We start from the raw sequence: 21979 nt of genomic DNA, 5'->3' as shown, positions 1-21979 counted from the left end.
ATTCTAGTAAGAAGACCAGACTTAATGGTCTGACTGAGACTGGAGGAACCCCAGAAAGCATGGCCCCTGGATTCTCTATCAGCCCAGAACTAAAACAATTTCTAAGGCCAACTCTTCAGACAGGGATTGGACTGGACTGTGGGACATAAAGTGACACTCGTGAGGAGTGTGCCTCTTCGCTCAAGTAGATACTAGAGACTAAACGGGCAGCTTCTGTCCGGAGGTGCAATGGGGAGGCAGAGAGGGTTAGGAGCTGGCTGAATGGACATGGGGAATCAGGTGGAAAGGAGGAGTGTGCTGTCACACTATGGGGAGAGCAATTAGGGTCATACAACAATGTATGTATAAATTTTTGTATGGGGGAAAAAATTTAAAAAAAAAAAAAGTTCCCAATTTCCACCTAACTGCTTGAATAATCTATCAATAAAGCTAAAAAGAGAGCCCATTTAAGCACACAGTTCATCAGCTCCACCGATGAGGAATCAGGAGGGCCTATACTCTTTCCTGGAACAGGAAAGGTGGAGCAGGCTGCTTTTTTATTAATCATTCCTACCAATGCTTGGGGGAAAAAGAAGACTCTTACTGCCCCTTGAGAACAAGGTTCCTTCACTGACTCTGATTATCCCAAGACTTGACCAGGTGGTTAAGTTCAACAACAAGTACAAAAAAAAAAAAAAAAACCTTGTTTGGAGGTAAGGAATTAAAAATAGTACATGCAAGTCACTTTTGTCTCAGACAGCTTCATGTGTCTGAACTTACAGACCCTTGAAAATGTGAGAAAACCATGCTCAGTGTTTAAAGAATTCTTCTGGACTCCATGGGCAGCATTACCCCAATTACATCTGATTGCTTTCATGCAAACATCCTACAGTCCTAAAAAACTGAAACGTATTTGCTATTTGCAAGGATTTCAGCCTACACTAATTTACAGAGGCTCTGAGAAAATACTCAAGATGTCACAGTATAAGGTCAGTGTTTAATTCAAACGCTCCTTACAGAGCCTTCTTCAAGGCCACTTTACCAAGCATTATCAGTACACCACAGTATAAAAGTTATAACGCAGATCATTCAATTTGCAGTTAAAATACACATTTCAAACCAATAAAGCCATATCCTATGAAGTCCCGGATAATGAGAAATACTTGGGGAGCGGGGGAGGTAATAATAATCCAGCTTAAAAGCATATCAGTTGCATTCACTTTTTGGTTCTTAATTCACAAGGCAGTGAACGAGATACAATCTTATTGTAGCAAATTCATTATAATAAAAAGCACATTTTAATACAATGTCTATAGCTGAGGGGAAAGGGATACTAAATGATACATGGTTTTTATAGGCAGGATTTTCATGAATTGCCTTTCGTATTTCACTCTCTCAATTTGTGAAATTCAAAAACGACTCAGAAGAGAGCAAAATTAAGGAAAAACTGCTCTTTAGCAATTAAGCTGCTCACAGCCAAAGGAGGTGGACAAAGAATGAAGCAATAAAAAAGGACACATGGGTGTAGCATTACTGACAAAAAGGTTAATATTTCTGACAGCAAGTAAGTTTTTTTACTTGGTATACTTTAAATCGAAGAGCAACATAAAGAAATTATTAATTAGATATGGGCAAAAGAGTCAAGTATAAAAGGTCGTATCTTTACCTTGAAGCACAGCCATGCCATTTTATAAACAGATGAAAGAAAAGCTCCCAGTTATATATTCTAGAACATAAGAAACTGGTTAAGAGACATGTCACCGGGCTCACAGATACTGGCCCTGAGCTCCTGCTCCCCCCAACTCAATTGTCTCTGGGGACATACAACATCTATTCACCCTTCACACAAGAAAAGGCGTTTCAACGATATACAGAAAGTGATCAGATTCTACTGGCAACTGAGGTGTCAGGCAGTCAGGTGTCCACCTAATAAAGCAAAGGGAGATCTCGTGGCAATAATCCTGCTATTTGCTTTCAAGTGAAATCACAAAAGTCATTTAATAAGGGTCCAATAGCATTAAGCCCCACACAGCCTCAATGACACTGTGCACACAGAGGGACTGGAGGAATTTGCTTCTGCTTATAAAACTTCAACAGTCAGTATGCGGCTTTTACTCTTGAAATCAACTTTGCTTCCATAATGTGATATGTACACAGAAGGCACCATAAAAGGTTTCCATTTCTGAGTGGGTGTGCTCCCTAATACTACTCAGGAACTATTAATATATTTGAAGCAACTTCACATGACATGCTAAATTAAAGCATAACCTTTCTATACTATTTTATTCAGTCTGAGGGGAAAGTTTTCCTATTAAAGCAATATATAAGACTTCCAAAAACCAAGTTAGCAAGAGCCAACACATCTGCTCCAATTTTATTTTGGTCACATATTAAAACTGCTGCTGAAACAATAGCTTTTACTCAGCTTCCATTTCCAACTCTGATCAAATAGATAACTATTTATACATATCACCTCAGCACCATTTATACATTACCCAAAACGTACACACTATATAAAATACACATTTATTTTGATTGTCTCTCTCTCCCTAGTAGAAGGTAATCTGTATGTGGGTAAAGATTTTTGTTTTATTTACTACTACTTTCTCCCTAGTGCCCAGAAGAGTAAATGGGACATATTAAACCAAAAACCAAACCAGTTGCTATTGAGTTGATTCTAACACACGGTGACCCCATGTGTTGCAGAGTACAACAGCACTCCACAGGATTTTCAAGGCTGTGACCTTTTGGAAGCAGACTACCAGGTCTTTATTTCCGAGGTGCCTCTGGGAGGGTTCAAACTGTCAACTTCTCAGTAAACAGTCGAGGACTTAACTGCTTGTACCACCCAGGGACTCTTAGAAATTCCATAAATGTTTGATACAAGAATATATTACAATTTTTTCTCCCTCAGCTTCAGAAAGTTTGCTATAGGTTTGTGAAAGCTTTGCTCTAGTCAAAGAAAATATTGCTAAATAACTGTCATTTAGACTTAAAAAAAAGTCTCCCAGTTTTTCCCATCATCTCCACATCCCAAACATTTTACAGTTCATACCCTCATGTACACATTATTCAGAATGATGCACCATGACGCTCTTTTGGATAGACATTACAAATACTTCAGAGTAAGAGAACGCTCATGAACACAGAAGTTCAATCATTACACAGACCTGTGTGTGTCTAAAACTACAGTCCTCAGGCCACCTGAATCAGAATATTTGACAATAGGATCCAGGAGTATGAATGTTAAACTCGAATGTCTATTAACTTTGAGGACCACTAGGTTCATTCATCTAATAATTATTAAGCACCTACTATGTTCCACCACCACTTGTCTGTCAGTTTGTCGTACTGTGGTGGCTTTTGAGTAGCTGTGAGGAAGAAATTAAAGATTTTTATCAACTTCTGCAGCCTGAAATTGATCAAACATGTAATCAAGATGTGCTGATAATTACTGATGAATGGAATGTGAAAGTTAGAAACAAAGAGGAAGGATCAGCAGTTGGAAAATATAGCCTTGGCGACAGAAAGGATGGCAGAGACTGCATGGTAGAATTCTGCAAGACCGACGACCTATTCATCAGAAACACCTTTTTTCAACAACACAAATGGCAATTATACACCTGGTCTTTGCCAGATGGAATACACAGGAATCAAACTGACTACATCTGTGGAGAGAGACAATGGAGAAGATCAGTATCATCAGTCAGAACAAGGCCAGGGGCTGACTGTGGAACAAACCATCAACTGCTCATATAAGTTCAATTTGAAGCTGAAGAAAATTAAAACAAGTCCACAAGAGCCACAGCACAACCCTGAGTACATCACACCTGAATTTACAGACTATCTCAAGAACAGATTTGATGCACTGATCACTAATGGCTGAAGACCAGATGAGTTGAGGAAGCACATCATACACGAAGAAAGCAAAAGGTCTTTAAAAGACAGGAAAGAAAGAAAAGACCAAAATGGATGTCAGAAGAGACTCTGAAACTTGCTCTTGAATGTAGAGTAGCTAACACAAATGGAAGAAATAATGAAGTAAAAGAGCTGAACAGAAGATTTCAAACAGTGACTTGAGAAAACTAAGTATTAGAATGAAATGTGCAAAGACCTGGAGTTAGAAAACCAAAAGGGAAGAACAAGCTCGACTTTTCTCAAGCTGAAAGAACTGAAGAAAAAATTCAAGCCTTAAGTTGTAATTGTGAACAATTCTATGGGCAAAATACTGAACGATGTAGGAAGCATAAAAAGATGATGGAAGGAATACACAGAGTCACTTTAGCAAAAAGAACTGGTCAAAGTTCAACCATTTCAGGAGGTAGCACATGATCAAGAACTGATGGTATTCAAGGAAGAAATCCAAGCTGCACTGAAGGCACTGGTGAAAAACACAGCTACAGGAATAGATGAAATACCAATTGAGATGTTTCATCAAACAGATGCAGCACTGGAGGTGCTCACTCAACTATGCTAGGAAATTTGGAGGACATTTACCTGGCCAACTGACTAGCAGAGATCCATATTTGTGCCCATTTCAAAGAAAGGTGATACAACAGCATGCAGAAATTATTAAACAATGTCATTAATTTCACAAGCAAGTAAAATTTTGATGAAGATTGTTCAACAACGGTTACAACAGTACATGGACAAGGAACTGCCAGAAATTCAGCTCGATTCAGAAGAGCACACAGAATGAGGGATATCACTGCTGATGTCTGATGGATCTTGGCTGAAAGCAGTGAATACTAGAAAGATACCCGTGTTTCACTGACTATGCAAAAGCATTCAAATGTGTGGATCATAACATATTATGGATAACACTGTGAAGAATGGGAATTCCAGAACACTTAATTATGCTCATGAGGAACCTGTATACAGATCAAGAGGCAGTCGTTTGAAAAGAACAAGAGAATAGTGCATGATTTAAAATCAGGAAAGGTGTGTCTCAGGGTTGTATCCTTTCACCATACTTATTCAATCTGTATGCTGAACAAATAATCCAAGAAACCGGATTATAAGAAGAACAACGGGGTATCAGGATTGGAGGAAGACTCATTAACAACCTGCGATATGCAGATAACACAACCTTGCCTGCTGAAAGTGAAGAGGACTTGAAGCACATACTGATGAAGATCAGAGACTACAGCCTTCAGTATGGATTATACCTGAACATAAAGAAAACAAAAATCCTCACACCTGGACCAATAAGCAACATCATGATAAACGGAGAAAAGATTGAAGCTCTCAAGGATTTCATTTTACTTTGATCCACAATCAACACCCATGGAAGCAGTAGTCAAGAAATGAAATGACGGAGGCAGGGCCAAGATGGCTGAGTAGTCAGATGCTTCTGGTGGACCCTCTTACAACAAAAACCTGAAAAAACAAGTGATTCAATTATATATGGCAATCTGGGAGCCCTGAACACCAAAGGCAGAGTTCAGGAACTGGACTGGGGGCAGGGGGAGGGAGAGACAGTTCGGAAGCAGCAAGGAGTTCCCACACTTGACCCGGCAAGAGCCTGAGCTCTTCAGGCCTGATTAGCTCAGGGGTGAGTGGTGAGGCAGGCAAGCGATGGTATCTGGGAGGCGCTTTCTCCACACCAGGAGAGACCCAGTGCCAGAGAATCAAGACGGCCACCCAGAACCAGTGAGAAGCAGCCCTCGACCTGGAGAAAGATAATTAATTCTATATGGCTTACCATGCTGATCAAAAGCACCCCCCTTAGGGAAAAATCTGTCTCCCATTTACCTCCCCGCTCCCTGCTCTGCACTGGGTCCCAGACCGGCTTCAGCATCTGCCAAGTACCCTGGGCCGGAAGTAGGATCCGTCACACGCTCAGAGCCATTATCCCTGCTTTGAGTGAACAAATTAACAAACAGGAAAAAATAAACTGCTGGCTCCCCTAAGCCAGAAATCCAGGGTAGGCACAGCTCGTTTGCCTAGGCACAGGCATAAGGGATCCATGGACTTTGAGTGCTTTTCCCCCCGCCTAGACTTGTGTGGGCCCATCTCAACAGCATAGGCCCTGATTACCGAAGTACAAGAGGGTATATACCGGAAGTCTAACTTCAACTGTTTCAGCTCTGAAGTGACAGGTTCTTGACATTTGACGCTGCCTGCCCATTAAGCAGCGTCTTCACCTACCCACATAAGGGGCCTGACAACTGCTGACTCCACTCATGCCACCTAGCCACCTGCGATAGGGGCCCAAGAATAAGACATGCCCCCTACTCCTTACAGCTAACAGCATTAGGTGCTCATAGTCCGGCTGCAAAACCCGCACACCTACACACTCCAGGGAACAGGGACATGCCTTCTCCTAGACACTACAGGGTGGCCATCAGCCCCAAGCCTTGCTCAGAGTGTGTACGCTTGCTGAAGCCAGATACCTGTGCCTACACCAATCACCCATGCCTGTCTACGACTGTAAGTGAGAGCCTACACCACACGCTTGGTGGCTATCTACCTGGGCACCTGAGCTGAATCCATACAGGAGGAGTGGGTGGACTCCTGAACTCACATACCTAGTAACAGATTTAACCACCTGGTGGCAGGACATCAGAGCTTCAAAGGTGCCAATAATCAAACTAGCTCATATGAGCAGCCTATTTGGGCATATCAAAACAAAACAAGAAGCTAGGACACAGTAAGCAAACATAAAATAAATAAATATAATAACATATTGATGGCTAAGAGAAAATGGTCCATATCAAATCACATAAAGAGGCAGTCCACGATGGCTTCAGCAAGCTCAAAAAATAAAGAATCAGGAAATTTTCCAGAGGAGGAAAAGTTCTGGGAATTACCAGAGGCAAAATACAAAAGATTAAAATACAGAACTCTTCAAGAAATTAGGAAGGAAATTAAGCAAAACGCAGAACACGCGATAGAGAAGTTTAAAAAGATTAGAAAAGAGCACAATGACAAATTTAACAGGCTGAAAGAATCCATACAGAAACAGAAATCAGAAATCCAGAAGATTAATAATAAAATTTCAAAATTAGACAACTCAATAGAAAGTCATATGAGCAGAATTGAGGCAATGAAAGTCAGAATTAATGAGACTGAAGATAAAGCATTTGACATCAACGTATTTCAGGAAAAATCAGAAAAAAGGATTTAAAAAAATGAAGAAACCCTAAGAATTTTGTGGAACTCTATCAAGAGAAATAACCTACGAGTGATTGGAGTACCAGAACGGGGTGGGTAAAGGAAAATACAGGAAGAATTATTGAAGATTTGTTGGCAGAAAACTTCCCTGATACCATGAAAGATGACAAGGTATCTATCCAAGATGTTGATCGAACCCCACATGAGGCAGATTCCAAAAGAAGGTCTCCAAGAATATTATAATCAAACTTGCCAAAACCAAAGATAAAGAGAGAATTTTAAGAGCGGCTAGGGATAAAAGAAAAGTCATCTACAAAGGAGAGTCAATAAGAATAGGCTCGGGCTACTCAGCAGAAACCATGCAGGCAAGAAAGCAATGGGATGACATACAGAAAGCCTTGAAGGAAAAAAACTGCCAGCCAAGAATTATATATCCAGGAAAACTGTCTCTCAAATATGATGCTGAAATTAGGGCATTTCCAGAGAAACAGAAGTTTAGGGAATTTGCAAAAACCAAACCTAAATTACAAGAAATATTAGAGAGTCCTCCGGTTAGAAAATCAGTAACATCAGGTAACAACCTAAGACTACAACACTGGACAGAGCAACCAAATATCAACCCAGATAGGGAAGTCACCAAAGTAAATTAAAGCTAAAACACTGAAAATAGGGAAACAGATGTTAGTATGTAAAAGATGACAACATTAAAACAAAAAAGAGGGATTTAAAAAATGTAGACATAGATTTTTCACATGGAGAGGAAGTCAAGGTGATATAAAGAAATAAAAGACTGGTATAAACTTAGAAAAACAGGTAAATATTAAGGTAACCACAAAGGAAACTAACAATTCTACAAGTCAAAATAAAAAATGAGAAAAATATAAACATTCAGCAAACACAAAATCAACAATGAAAAAGAAGAAAATACATAAAGAAAAATGACTCAGCACAGAAAATTAAGTGGAACAAAGACACTGTGAACAACACACAAAAAAAGACAACAAAATGACAGCACTAAACTCTTACCTAGCGATAATTACGCTGAATGTAAATAGACTAAATGCACCAATAAAGAGAAAGAGAACGGCAGATTGGATACGAAAACATGATCCGTCTATATGCTGAATACAAGAGACACACCTTAGACTTAAAGACACAAACTAAAACTCAAAGGATGGAAAAAAAAAAAATCAAGAAAACAACACTCAAAAAAGAGCATCAGTGGCAGTATTAATCTCTGACAAAATAGACTTTAAAGTAAAATCCACCACAAAGGATAAGGACAGACACTATATAATGATTAAAGGGTCAATACACCAGGAGGACATAACTATAATAAATATTTACACACCCAACGACAGGGCTCTCAAATACCTAAAACAAACTCTAACAACACTGAAAAGAGAAACGGACAGCTCCACAACAGCAGTAGGAGACTTCAACACACCACTTTCGGTGAAGGACAGAACATCCAGAAAGAAGTTCAACAAAGACACGGAAGAGCTAAATGCTACTATCAACCAACTTGATCTCACAGACATATACCGAACATTCCACCCAACATCAGCCAAGTATACTTCCTTTTCCAATGCACATGGAACATTCTCCAGAATAGACCACATATTAGGCCATAAAGCAAGCCTTAACAAAATCCAAAGCATTGAAATATTACAAAGAATCTTTTCTGACCATAATAGCCATCAAAGCAGAAATCCACACCAGAAAAAGCAAGGAAAAAAAAAATCAAACACATGGAAACTGAACTATACCTTGCTCAAAAACTACTGGGTTATAGAAGAAATTAAGGATGGAATAAAGGAATTCATAGACTCAAAGGAGAATGAAAACACATCCTACCAGAACCTCTGGGACATAGTAAAAGCAGTGCTCAGAGGTCAGTTTATAGCAATAAATGGATGCATCCAAAAAGAAGAAGGGGCCATAATCAAAGCATTAACCCTGCAACTGGAACAAGTAGAAAGAGAGCAGCAAAAGAAGCTCTCAGGCGCCAGAAGAAAGGAAATACTAAGAATTAGAGCAGAATTAAATGAAATAGAGAATAGAAAAACAATTGATAGAGTTAACAAGACCAACAGCTGGCTCTTCGAAAACATCAACAAAAGTGATAAACCACTGGCCAAACTGACAAAAGAATAACAGGAGAGGAAACAAGTAACCCATATAAGAAATGAGATTGATGATATCACAACACACCCAACTGAAATTAAAAGAATCCTAACAGAATACTATGAAAAACTGTACTGTAACAAATATGAAAACCTAGAGGAAATGGACAAATTTCTAGAAACTCACTACCTATCTAATCTAATACAAACAGAGGTAGAATAACTAAATAAACCCATTATAAAAGAAGAGATTGAAAAGGTAAGTAAAAAATTCCCAACAAACAAGGGAGAATGAAGAGAACAGGATACAAGGACAAGATTAGTCCGAAGGACTAACAGACCACAGCTACCAAGGCCTCCACCAGACTGAGTCCAGTACAGCTAGATGGTGCCCGGCTACCACCACTGACTGCTCTGACCAGGATCACAACAGAGGGTTCTGGACAGAGCTGGAGAAGGATGTAGAACAAAGTTCTAACTCACAAAAAAAAGACCAGATTTACTGGCCTAAAGGAGACTGGAGAAACCCCGAGAGTATGGCCCCCAGACACCCTTTTACCTCAGTGGTGGAGTCACTTCCGAGATTCACTGTTCAGCTGGGAGTGGACAGCCCCGTAAAACCAAATGAGACTAACAAGGTACAGGAGTCCAGTGACAAGGGCCAGAAAGCAGAAGGGGACAAGGAAGCTGGTGATAGGGAACCTAAGGTTGAGTACGGATAGTGTTGATGTGTTCTGAGGTTGTTAACCATTGTCATAGGGCAACATGTGTAGTAACTATTTAATGAGAAACTATTTTGTTCTGTAAACCTTCATCTAAAGTGAGAACAGCAGCATAATTGGAAGAGCGTAGTCGATGTCACTGAACTGTGCATGTAGAAATTTTTCAAATGGTGTGTCTTTGGCTATGTATATTTTCACCCCCCCCAAAAAAAATAGGTCGAGAAGGGAGAGGGTTGATATGTTGTGGGGTTGTTAACCAAGTCATAAAACAATATGTGTATTAATGTTTCATGAGAAACTATTTGTTCTGTAAACCTTCACCTGAAGTACAATAAAAAATATATATATTAAAAGAAAAAAAAATTCCCAACAAAAAAAAAGCCCTGGCCCAGATGGCTTCACTGGATAATTCTACCAAACTTTCAGAGAAGAGTTAACGCCACTACCACTGAAGGTATTTCAGAGCATCGAAAAGGATGGAATACTCCCAAACTCATTCTATGAAGCCAGCATAAACAAACATAACATGGAGGAATCTGGAAGGCATAATGCTGAGTGAACTTAGTTGCAAAAGGACAAATATTGTATAAACCACTATTATATGAACTCATGAAAAGGTTTAAACACAGAAGAAAACATTCTTTGATGGTTACCAGGGTAGGGAGGGAGGGAGGAGGTATTCACTAACTAGATAGTAGACGAGAATTATTTTAGGTGAAGGAAAGGACAGCACATACTACAGCACAACTGGGGAAGTCAGCACAACTGGACTAAACCAAAGCTAAGAAGTTTCCTAAATAAAATCAAACACTTCAAGGGACAGAGTAGCAGGGGTGGGGGTCTGAGGGCCATGCTTTCAGGGGACATCTAGGTCAACTGGCATAACAAAGTTTATTAAGAAAATGTTCTGCATCCTACTTTGGTGAGTGGCGTCTGGGGTCTTATAAGCTTGCAGGTGGCCATCAAAGATGCATCAATTGGTCCCAACCACCTGGTGTAAAGGAGAATGAAGAACACCAAAGACACAAGGAAAGTAGCAGCCCAAGAGACAGAAAGGGCCACATAAACCAGAGACTTCACCAGCCTGAGACGAGAAGAACTAGATGGTGCCCAGCTACCACCAATGACCGCCCTGACAGGGAACACAACAGAGAATTCTGGATGGAGCAGGAAAACGGTGCGGTGCAGAACTCAAAGACCAGACTTAATGGTCTGACTGACTGGAGGAACCCCAGAAAGCATGGCCCCCTAGATTCTCTATCAGCCCAGAACTAAAACAATTTCTGAGGCCAATTCTTCAGACAAAGTTGGACTACACTGTGGGCAGTTCTACTTTGTACAGGGTCACTATGAGTTGGAATTGACTCGACAGCAACAAGTTTGGTTTTTTTGTTTGTTTGTTTACCATGTTCCAGGCACTGTCTTTGGCCCATAGAACTTACATTCTACTGGAGTGTTGGGGTGGAAGTGGGGGGAGGGCAAATAAGAAAATGAAACCCAATAATGTCAGATAATGAAAAGTGTTATGAAGGATATAAAAGCTGGTGAGAAATGAAAAATGACTAGTGGAGGGTGGGGTGGAGAGGATGAGGGATCCAGGAAAGCCCGAGGAGGTGACATTTGGGCAGAGACCTGTATGATAAGTAGTGGGCACAGAATTCCACGCAGAGGGCCCAGGAAGTGCAGAGGACATGGGGTGGTAACAAGCTTGGGTATGGTCAAAGAGGAAGAAGTAGTCAAGCATGTTGGGGTCTACTCAGCAAGGGACACACTGGGCCAGAAGCAGTGAAAAGGCAGGCAGGAGACTTCACAGGCAATGGTTAAGAGTCTGGATTTTAGGATTTTATCTCAAGTGTGCCTGGCAGCCACTGAGGGTGTGGGTGGAGGTCCTGAAGCAAAGGAATGACATGATCTGATCTAAAGGGAGTGTGTTGGTTGCTTTTCAGAAGTCCAATGAGAGATAACAACTTGACTGGGGGGTGACCGTGAAATAAAGAAAAGTAGAATGATATGGTACATTATGAAGGCAGCACCAAGAGGACATGTAGATTACATATGGAACAAGAGGGGAAAAGAGGAATTAAAGATGACTCAGATTTTTGGCTTCAGCAAGTGGGTGGGACAGAAGTATGCACAAAGATGTTCATCAGAGCATTATAGGTAACAATAAAAGACTAAAAACAACCTTTGTTGTTGTTAGTTGTCGTCAAGTCATTTATGACTCATGGTGACTCCATGCATGCAGAATAGTGGTTAAGAGCTTGCCTGTTAACCAAAAGGTCGGCAGTTCGGATCTACTAGCTACTCCTTAAAAATCCTATGGGACAGTTCTACTCTGTCCTATAGAGTCGCTATGAGTCGGAATCAACTCGACGGCAGTGAGTTTTTTATAGGATTTTCAAGGCTGTGACCTTTTGGAAGCAGATGACCAGGCCTATCTTCTGAGGCGCCTCTGGGTAAGTTGAAACTACCTATTTTTCAGCTAGTAGTTGAGTGCTTAACTGTTTGCACCATCCAGGAACTCCTAAAAACAACCTAAATAACGTCATTGCCTAATGGCAGGAGACTGGTTAAATAAATGGAATAGTAAACTGTCAGTGTAAATGCCATAAACAAGTAGTTCACAACACAGTAAAATGGCCACTGTACACGGGTGGGTGGGTGCATGGGGGGAGGGGGTAGTGGTAACAAAACTATGATGATATTCACCTCAAAAAAAAAAGGTATGCTATGAATTTTGTGTATTAAAAAACTAAAACATCTCCCATACAGATGCGTATGAATCTACTCCAAAATGTTATTTGTTTTATCTTCTTTGGGCTTCTCTTTTCCGTAGTTTCTAAAGTGAACTTGTATTTTGTTTGTAGTTTCAAAAAAAAAAAAAAAAAAAGTTGAGAATTTAGAGGGTTAAAATGTTGTGGGGTTGTTAACCAATGTCAAAAAAAAAGCTGTATTTTACAATGGTAGTGGAGTCCCTGGGTGGTACAAACAATTAACTTGTTCAGCTGCTAACCTAAAGGTTGGAGGTTCAAGTCCAGCCAGAAGAACCTTGGAAGAAAGGCCTGGCATTTTACTTTGGAAAAATCAGCCACCAGAGCACAGTTCTACTCTGACGCACAAGAGGTCTCCATGAGTCAGGTCATGATGGCAACTGGTTAAAATGGTTGCCAAACTGCACTTAAACCTGATCTAAATTGGTGCTTTATCTTTTTTCTCCAGGCGCCTTGCTGCACAGGGATACTTTCAGAGTAATTTCTCTAATAATAAAGATGAGCAGATGAGTCTAAGCAGTGTTGCCCTAGAGCGACCCGGCACATGCCGGCTGGTGAGAGTTTTATGCGACACAAGATCCCCACTGCAGCAATCGCACAGCATTCCCTAATGGTTCTGGGAGGGGCCCAGCTTCTGACAGCCAATGAATCACACCATCCACTTCAGGGATCAGCTGGGAGACGACTCCATCTAACCTCAGCAGCAGCTATCTGATCTACAGCAGCACCCAAGTATTCATGGGGGAAAATTAAACCAAAAAAAAAAAAATTTAAATGTAACCCCAAAATATTTTTAGAGAACAACAACCTATTAAACATTAAGCAAGGTCAGAATGACCACACCTGAGCCAAGACTGATAACTAATTTTTCAACCTCAAGCCATCACCAGAAAGTCACTTTGCAAAGCAGATGTTCTCTATCAACCTTGCTTATTTGCTTCCCATTTTCTAAGTGAGTTTTCATAATATGAAATTACTGGACACATATTAGCAGAACCTGCTCTGGGAAGTGGGCAGGCAGCCTGTATCCACAAAGAAACTGCTAGACCAGACTATGCTTCCTACAGTTGTCCCAATTTTAATGGGGTGACCACTGTAGACACTGAAAAGGCATGAGGGGAACAGTGTAGACATGTTCTATCTAGATATCTTAGAATACAAGATAAAAATAAAGGGATTTTTAATTGCCTGAAAGGTCAACTATATACAAAGAAGTGTTTAATCAAGAATGATTTCTAGTGGTAAGCTGAAAGGTTCTATGTCTTATCTTAGACAACATTTTTTAAACATCAGATTTGATATAGGGATAAAAGACGTAATTATTTTTAAAAAATGACGAAGGTTTGGAACGGGTAGTCAATAATACTAAGAATAACGCCAGCAACAATCCTAACAGCACAGAACATTCAACTTGATTCAGAAGTTTACACTGGATGCAGGTCAAAACTGCATGTAGAGCCAAACAACCAGCCATGCCTATGCGGACAGGAATGGAGAATGGGACTGGGCAGCAGCAACTCCTGCAGGGAGACCCCTGGGACTCCGGCTGACTGTGTGCCCAGTGGGAATTGCACAGTAAGAATGCTCCCCAAAAGGCCAAAGCCATCCTGGTGTACACTGGTCAGAGTCTCCCTCAAGAATGACAGAGGCTTCGACTGCTCTGTGCACGTTGGCCTGCCCCTTGAGCAGGTATTCAATGAGGGCTGGCACCTGAGTGGAGGGCATTCAGGGAAGAGTTGTGGAAAAGAGAGCCTCTGAAAGGCCTGAGGAAATCATCTAGATCAGCACTGTCCAACAGAAATAAAATGTGAGCCACATAAGTATTTTTAAAAACTTTTAGCAGCCACATTAAATAAGGTGAAAAGAAACAAGCAAAATTAATTATAGTAATATATTTTATTTAATGTTAATGTTTATAATTTTAATATGTAATAGACATAAAAATTATTAAGGAGACACTTTACATTCTTTTATCATACTACAGCTTTGAAATCCGATGTGTATTTCACACTTAACAGCATCCTCAATTCAGCCTAGGCCTCCGTATGCAGCAATAAGAAGACAGACGGGGTAAGTTCCAGAGAAGTCAATTGTGGCTCCTGTTTCCTAACAGCCAGAGGCTCAACTGATGGAACGTGCTGCCTCAGGAGGGAGGGGTTTCCCAGCACTGACCGGATTCACATACCAGAATGAAAATCTATGATTCTACGAGAAAGGACTACTCACTCTGGTGTGAGGAGATGGAGACATTCCTCTAAGAGAACAGAAAACCTAGCTCTTACAGGACAGAACCTCCAGGGAAAAGGAAAACGCCAACAATGCAGAGCACCAGTCAAAAGAAGTGGTAAAGCACTGGGTAAGCAGCCACAAAAAGGGTCTACATAAAGCTGCAGGAAAAAAACCTGTCTTTCTGCTATGTTGTGTTTGCGGTTCTATAGCAAGCTAGGCTGGCATGTGTAGCCACGTGACCTGAACACTGTGAATCCCACACATCTTTAAGATGAGGAGGACTACCCCTCTAAAACATAACTGGCAGAATGGCTGCAGAATAGAGTTCCTCTTTTTCTGCCAGAGGCCTATCACCCTCCAGGCCTGCCCAGCATTTGTACAGCACTCTTCTCCAAAACCTCCAAGGAAAATGGCAAATAGCCCCTAAAACCAAAGTTGGCCCACAGAAATTTATTCCATTTAGGAGAGAATTAATCAAAAGAAATGAAGAAATTAGAGATTAACAAAACAATCACAATGAAGTATTTTACCTTTGCTTAAACAAATCTCTCACTAGTTCAAAGTGTTCCATTTTATTATAATACAAAAGTGGTGCGGGGAGAAGAAGCCCTGTCATTGAAGAATAAAGTTCAGCCTTGAGTCGGGAATGTGAAGCTTCAACACTTTAAAAACTCATTTCCTTTTCATGCACATATGCAATTATATATCCAAGCATCTCTATTACCATAAATGTAATTTAACTGTTTGCAGAATGGCACTATGAAGCCTATGGTTATGCCTCAAGCAATGAAAGGCCATGTTTCATTTAACACACATATAATAAGTGTGGGGAGTGATGGGGGTGGAGTGCATGGAGATGGTAAAGAGGTGAGGAAGGGTTCAGAACTGAACTGCAATGCGGAACATCAAACACTAAATTCTAGGGAGCCCTTGGTTAGTGAGTTCAGAATGAAAAAGTATAATCACAGAAAAAACTCCGGAAGCAAGGTCTCTAATGCCATCAGGTCCACCTAATGCTGCCCAGTGGGTGTCAGACTGTCCACCAAGCCAGTGAGCTCGAGAGGCACAGCTCTCATTTTTGGAAGGATGCAAACTGGGTGGCTTTAGGCAAGTTACTTAACCTCGCTAAGCCTCCGCTTCCTTACCTGAGAATTGTGGTTGTGAGAAGTACACTGGATTTGCACACATCTGGCACAAAGTAGGCATTCAGCAGGAGTTAGCTCTGTTAGGCTGGAGAGGCTGGTGATGACACAGCTGGCCCCAATAAAGAGCCGTCCAGCTTCGGTACAGACAAGGGCTGCCTTCTGAAGTTCAGCCATTACTGGTGCCTGTTACCCAATGCCCTGGGTTGGCAGCGTCCTTGCTTCCTGCCTTATAGGCATACTGGTGGGGTCCAAACAACCACCAAATTCTCTAATACATAGGCTACTTACTGGAGGTTGGCTTCCTGAAGACAATCTTTGAACATCTGGAGGTTAGACCTCATGCTATCATGTGACTATTGTAAACAAGATTACGTTTAATGGAGATAAATGATAGTCTCCTAATTTTAATTCCAAATGTCAGAATCATTAACTTGAAAAGCAGACTGACCTATGTATTCTGTACATAATTAATGCAGGACAGAATAACACTTAATGTTCAAAGAAAATCACATTTAAAATTAGTAATGCATTTAATGTGATTACTTACATTTTTTTTGGAAAGTTTTTATGGCATTAACTTGGCCTAATATCACTATAAATACAAATGTGCAAGGCACGTTTTACATAAAGGCTCATTTTCTATTTTTACGTAATAACCAGCTTACCAAATTTTCTATGGAATACCTTCTCCAAATATTAGATGTTCTGCATTGAGGTTATAACGTCAAATAACTTGGACACATGCTTACTGTGTCAAATTTCCAAAATACAGTAGTAATGAATAAATTCAACGAATAATCATTTCCATTAGCAAAAGGCAGGAGCAGCCTAACTTGGAAATTAAATGGCAATTCACACCTCTTTCTTCCCACTCTACAAACCAGCCACTTACTTATAGATTTCTACTATACAAACATATCTGATTAGTAGCATGTTAGGGCTTAGTTCTTCACTTTTAAAATACGAGGACTTGGCTGAGTAAGCATAGGGCTAAACACCGGACATACATCATCTTTTCTGGTCCTCAAAATAACCCTGAGGCAGGTATTATTAGTATCCTCGTTTTACAGACAAGAAGTGGGAATTCAGTGAGTTAAGTAACTTGCCAGGATTGAAGCCCAGGCAGTTTGACTCCAGCTCTTAACCACCACTCTCTTCACACTGTCTTTTGAGTCAGGAGTAGATTATCCAATAGGCAAGGTAAGCACAGTGCTTACCTTGCTTACTAGATTGTCTATAGTGAACAATTTCACATTTTTTTCACCTCATCAAAGATTCTGTTTCTAGGTATGGGTGGCACCTGTCTCTCTTCCAACCCCACAGCACCTTCCTACGGAATCAGTCTCTTTTCACATTTACAATCCCTGACAGGGCGGATAACCCAGTGAGCAAGGTAAGCACGGGCTTACTTGTTCACTAGATTAGTAAGTAAGCACAAGTCAGCCCATGCTTATCTTGCCTACTGGATAGTCCACTCCTGTTTAGAGTCATTATCTATCTTTATTTATCTGCCTTAACATTAAGCAGAGATGTTAAATTTCCAAGACAGAAACTATATTTATCATATACATAATTAAAGTAAACCATTTGACAAGAACAGTAGTTTTAGACAGATGTTAAGTGTAATGAAAGACTACTATTTTGTACACATCGTGGTCCCTTAATAATTTCAGATGGTTAAATAACACCTGGTTAAAAATCAAACCATTCCACCAAGTTACCCACAGTTATGAAACTGATGATACACTTACCTCAATCAACTTGTTGGCATGTTCACGGAAAACCTGGGCATACTCCTTAACTTCTTTTTCATTTCCGTTCTTTGCAGCTTCAATCAATACTAACAGTGGAACGTTGGTTTCCAGAAAAGAATCTGAAACGTGGTCCATGACAGCTTTGCGGAGCTAATAATCAAATAGTAAAAATATGATTTCATTTTGACCAAGATGCTAGATCATCTTTTCTCTCTTGAACTTTTAAATCTAATGGAAGCGTATAATAGCATGACTGCACTTACATGCGGATCCCGCACGTAAGCCATGCAGTTCTATAAACACACAATGGTCGACACAATGCTTTACATTGTAGTTACAGCATTTCAGCAACAGAATCTCAGTTTTTAAGACAGTATCTTTCTTTCTTAGGAATTACAAAAGTGAGGCTTACATCTTAAAGGAATAATGCAATGTAAGTTGAACAGAAAGTAGCTCTGGGGTGAAGTGACCCATAACCTTGGAATATATGTAATTAGCCTAATAGGCTAAATAAAAATGATGGGGTGAGGGGAGAGGCATTTTCTGGTTTATCTGAACAAGATTAGCACACTAGGAACCTTAAACTAAAAGGTTATCTTTATAACCATTTGCTGCTTCACCAAAAGAAAACTAGGGATTTAGTGATATATTCCAATTTTAAGTTCGCTTTTGATCACCCATGAGCAATAAAATATCCCTCCACTAAATCTTGGATATTGTATTATTATTACAACTTCTTTTTATGTCTTAATACTTTTTTTTTTTTTTTAAATAAATTCAACCCTAACTTCGAGACTAAAATTCAATTCCAAAAAGTTAATGGGGTTATTTAACATTAAATGAAGAATCTTTACCTATATTTACTAACTAGGACAACTTAGCCCCCTAAATATCTCTACACCCACCACATTCAAACTATAAACTCATCTCCACCAAGGATCCAAAAGAAATACAAGTTTATAATCAAAATGGGACAAGTCAAATAAATAACTGGGATTTCTGTCTCTATATAAGCTAATATACTGAGATCCTTCAGTGTATTTTCACAGGTTCCAAGGTCATTTTAAACTGATTCTCTTACCTGTATATCCTTTTCACATTACAGCTAATTTATTCAGTCTATCTGAACAGGACTGAATTATTCCAGGTCCCCATGAGATTAGCCATTTAGAAGCTTATTAGCAGATACACAGGCAGAGATAGTCACTTTCCAGTGAAAAATCTATCCTTTCCCCTAATAATACATGAGTATTTGTTGAGATTTTAATCAAAACTACAAAACTGAGAATTTGGGAAAGAAATGACACTTTCTTCCAGCTTACCTGTCTACGTAAGTCCCTGGTCTTCTTGGTCATTTTATCTATTGCAGAATTCAGCGCATCACTTCTTTCTTTACGTCCAGCCTAGGGGAAAAAAAAAAAGATGAGTTGCACAATTTAGAACTTTAATGATAATTGATAGTTATTCATGCTTAAATCAACATTGAAAAAAGTATGATTTTTTTTTAGCTCAAAGTTGGAAAATAAAACAAAGAAAAAGAAAACCTGTGATTTTGCTCATAAAAACCCAACCTTACAATTCTTAGGCTCCACATTATCAGAGGACTGGAACAGAGGTAGTTTTGCCAAAATAAGAGAAGCCAAGAGTCAAAGACTTTTGCTTAAAGTTTGGCTTTAAAAATTAAATTTGTATTTTAATTCAAGGTTCATTTGACACCACTTTCATTAATGAACCCACTCTCCTTGAACTGCAAGCAAGAACAGGTCACATCTGATTCTGATGAACTCTGAGATTTGAAGACTGTCAAGATGTGAAAGATGGCACCTGGCACTGAAACAATGTGAAAACAAATTTTAAAACTAAGATATACCATGATGGGTCGGAGTTACTAATGTATACTATGCAGCTCGAATAAGAGTGCTTTGTAAAATTACTTCAATCATATTTTTTAAATTCTAGGCTATGCTTAATGCAATTGTACTGCAGAGTAAAGAACATATTTGCCACTACTGGAGAGGTATGTAAACCAGCATTCCTCCAGGTCATTGGGTAGTGTTGAGATTTGCCAGGGCAACATTTTAAGCAAAATCAAAATAGATTGTGGTTGAAACAAAAGGGACAAACGTTACTATCCTAGGAAGAGGTAGCCATGTCCCTGAAAGTAACTTTTAAGACATCAAATAGGTTAAACTATGAAGTATACTAAAAGTTTGTCCCCACAAAACGTCCAGCCCAATAAATATGGCTCTTTCTGTACAACATGCTAGTAATCACAGGAGACATACAGATGGACAAAGGAATTTAGTCCAATGTTCTCCCTTTGGGTGCCCTCCTGAAACATTCTGGTAGGCGTAAACTGTCACACATAAACCAACACAGTAGGTGAGTGGCTGGGGAGCAGGAGAGCTGACTGTGTGTTTACTGAGTGTCTTTTATGTACATTTGTTACTCACTTTACCTCTTACTCTCCCCCCATCTGTTTAACGGAGACAACGCCACTTGTCCTTCTGCCCCTATTTCTATGGACTGGAGAAAGGAGAAGAAATATTGAGGTAGGCTATAGGTTATTTGGGGCCCTGGTGGCACAGTGGTTAAGAGATATGACTGCTAACCAAAAAGTCAGCAGTTCAAATCCACCAGCCACTCCCTGGAAACCCTATAAGGGAGTTCTACTCTATCCTATAGGGTCACTATGAGTCGGAATCGACTTGACAGAAATGGGTTTTTGCTTTACAGGTTATTTGGGAGCTCTGGTGGCGCAGTGGTTATAAGCTTGACTGCTAACCACAAGGCTGGCAGTTTGCATCCACCAGCGGCTCCTTGGAAACTCTATGTGGGCAGTTCTACTCTGTCCTATAGGGTCGCTATGAGTCGGAATCAACTCCACGGCAACGGGTTTTTTTTGTTTTTTGTTTGGGGGGGGTTGGTGTATAGCTTATTCGTTGTTACTGCACGCCATCACATCAATTCTGACTCAGTGACACCATGTGACAGAGCAGAAATGCCCCATAGGGTTTCCAAGGCTGCAGACTGCCAGGTCTTTTCTCCCACAGAGTAGCTGGTGGGTTCAAACCACCAACCTTTTGGTTAGCAGCTGAGCACTTAACCATTGCACCACAAAGGCTTCTCATAGGTTATTTAGTAGAGAACAAAAGGGGAGATGAGAGGGGGCTTATGAATATTAAGAGTGAGAGACTGATAAGATCACTATCAAATATGGTCAGGGTCGCATCCTTCACCCATTCCCCCCAATACTCCTATACTGTTAATGAAATTAAGTAGTGAACAATATTAATGGGGAAAAAGGTCACCCTCAACAAAAACTGATTCAGTTAAGAGAATTTCTACCTGCAGGGAATAAACTGTGGTTTATTTAGGGCCATCAGTCAGAAGAGAGTCACGTTGAAAAGTAGTTACTGACAATCTCAAAAATCAAAATACCAAGGTGTAAGGCAAAAATGGCTACAACTGAATCAAAAATCAAACTGACCTCATAATCAAAGCTTTAATCAGGAAAATCTCAATACATTCCGTAGACACTCAAGCACTCACTTCAAGTAAACGTCTCTAAATAAACCCAGTAAAACCTAGTAAAGTTCGTAGTCACATTTTTTGAGTGTTTCTAACAGATCATTTGTTCCAGAAAACATTTGGAATTTGAAACCCAAATGCTGGGCTCAGTGACCTCATGAGAGCCCAATTCCCTTAAGCCTCAAATGCCCAGGAATTTTCTTGAATTTGGGTAAAAAGGTTTACTTTGAAAGCTATGTAAAGGCAAATTCTTGACCTTGACTTTTGAGGGAATTATATTCACACAGCAAAATTCACTTTAAGATGCAACCCACATCATGAATCTGTTAATTTCGTCTTTGTCAAACTACCCTAAAAATGAATTTGTTTTTTCTTGTTACTGTGGGAAAGAGAGGTTTGTGTCTCATTAATTAGGAAGGGCAGCTTAGCTGCAGTTATTTACTGAACCTTTTAGGTTATACTAGACAGACCACCTTTTCAATCAAGTGGCCCTTTGGAAAAAAAAAAAAAAGCAATCCACATTGCAACTTTAGGGTTCCAACCATTTAAAATATAATAGGGATAAGTACACGTACACACACACACACACACACACACACACACACA

General features: G+C 39.9%; 1 protein-coding gene across 2 annotated transcripts in view; it reads right to left on the bottom strand.

The window, feature by feature from the left end:
* Positions 1–21979, bottom strand: part of CTNNA1 (catenin alpha 1) — a 197754-nt gene that overhangs the window by 41579 nt on the left and 134196 nt on the right. For both annotated transcript variants that reach the window (XM_004381048.3, XM_023735584.1), the window contains exons 8-9: positions 19165–19245; positions 17840–17992 (exon numbers count right to left, since the gene is read on the bottom strand). In XM_004381048.3, coding sequence (XP_004381105.1) covers positions 17840–17992; positions 19165–19245 — 234 coding nt within the window. The remainder of the gene's footprint in view (positions 1–17839; positions 17993–19164; positions 19246–21979) is intronic.

Source organism: Trichechus manatus, unplaced genomic scaffold (genome assembly GCF_000243295.1).
Source record: "Trichechus manatus latirostris isolate Lorelei unplaced genomic scaffold, TriManLat1.0 scaffold00080, whole genome shotgun sequence".
NCBI lineage: Eukaryota > Metazoa > Chordata > Mammalia > Sirenia > Trichechidae > Trichechus > Trichechus manatus.
This window is presented reverse-complemented; position numbering and strand designations above follow the sequence as displayed.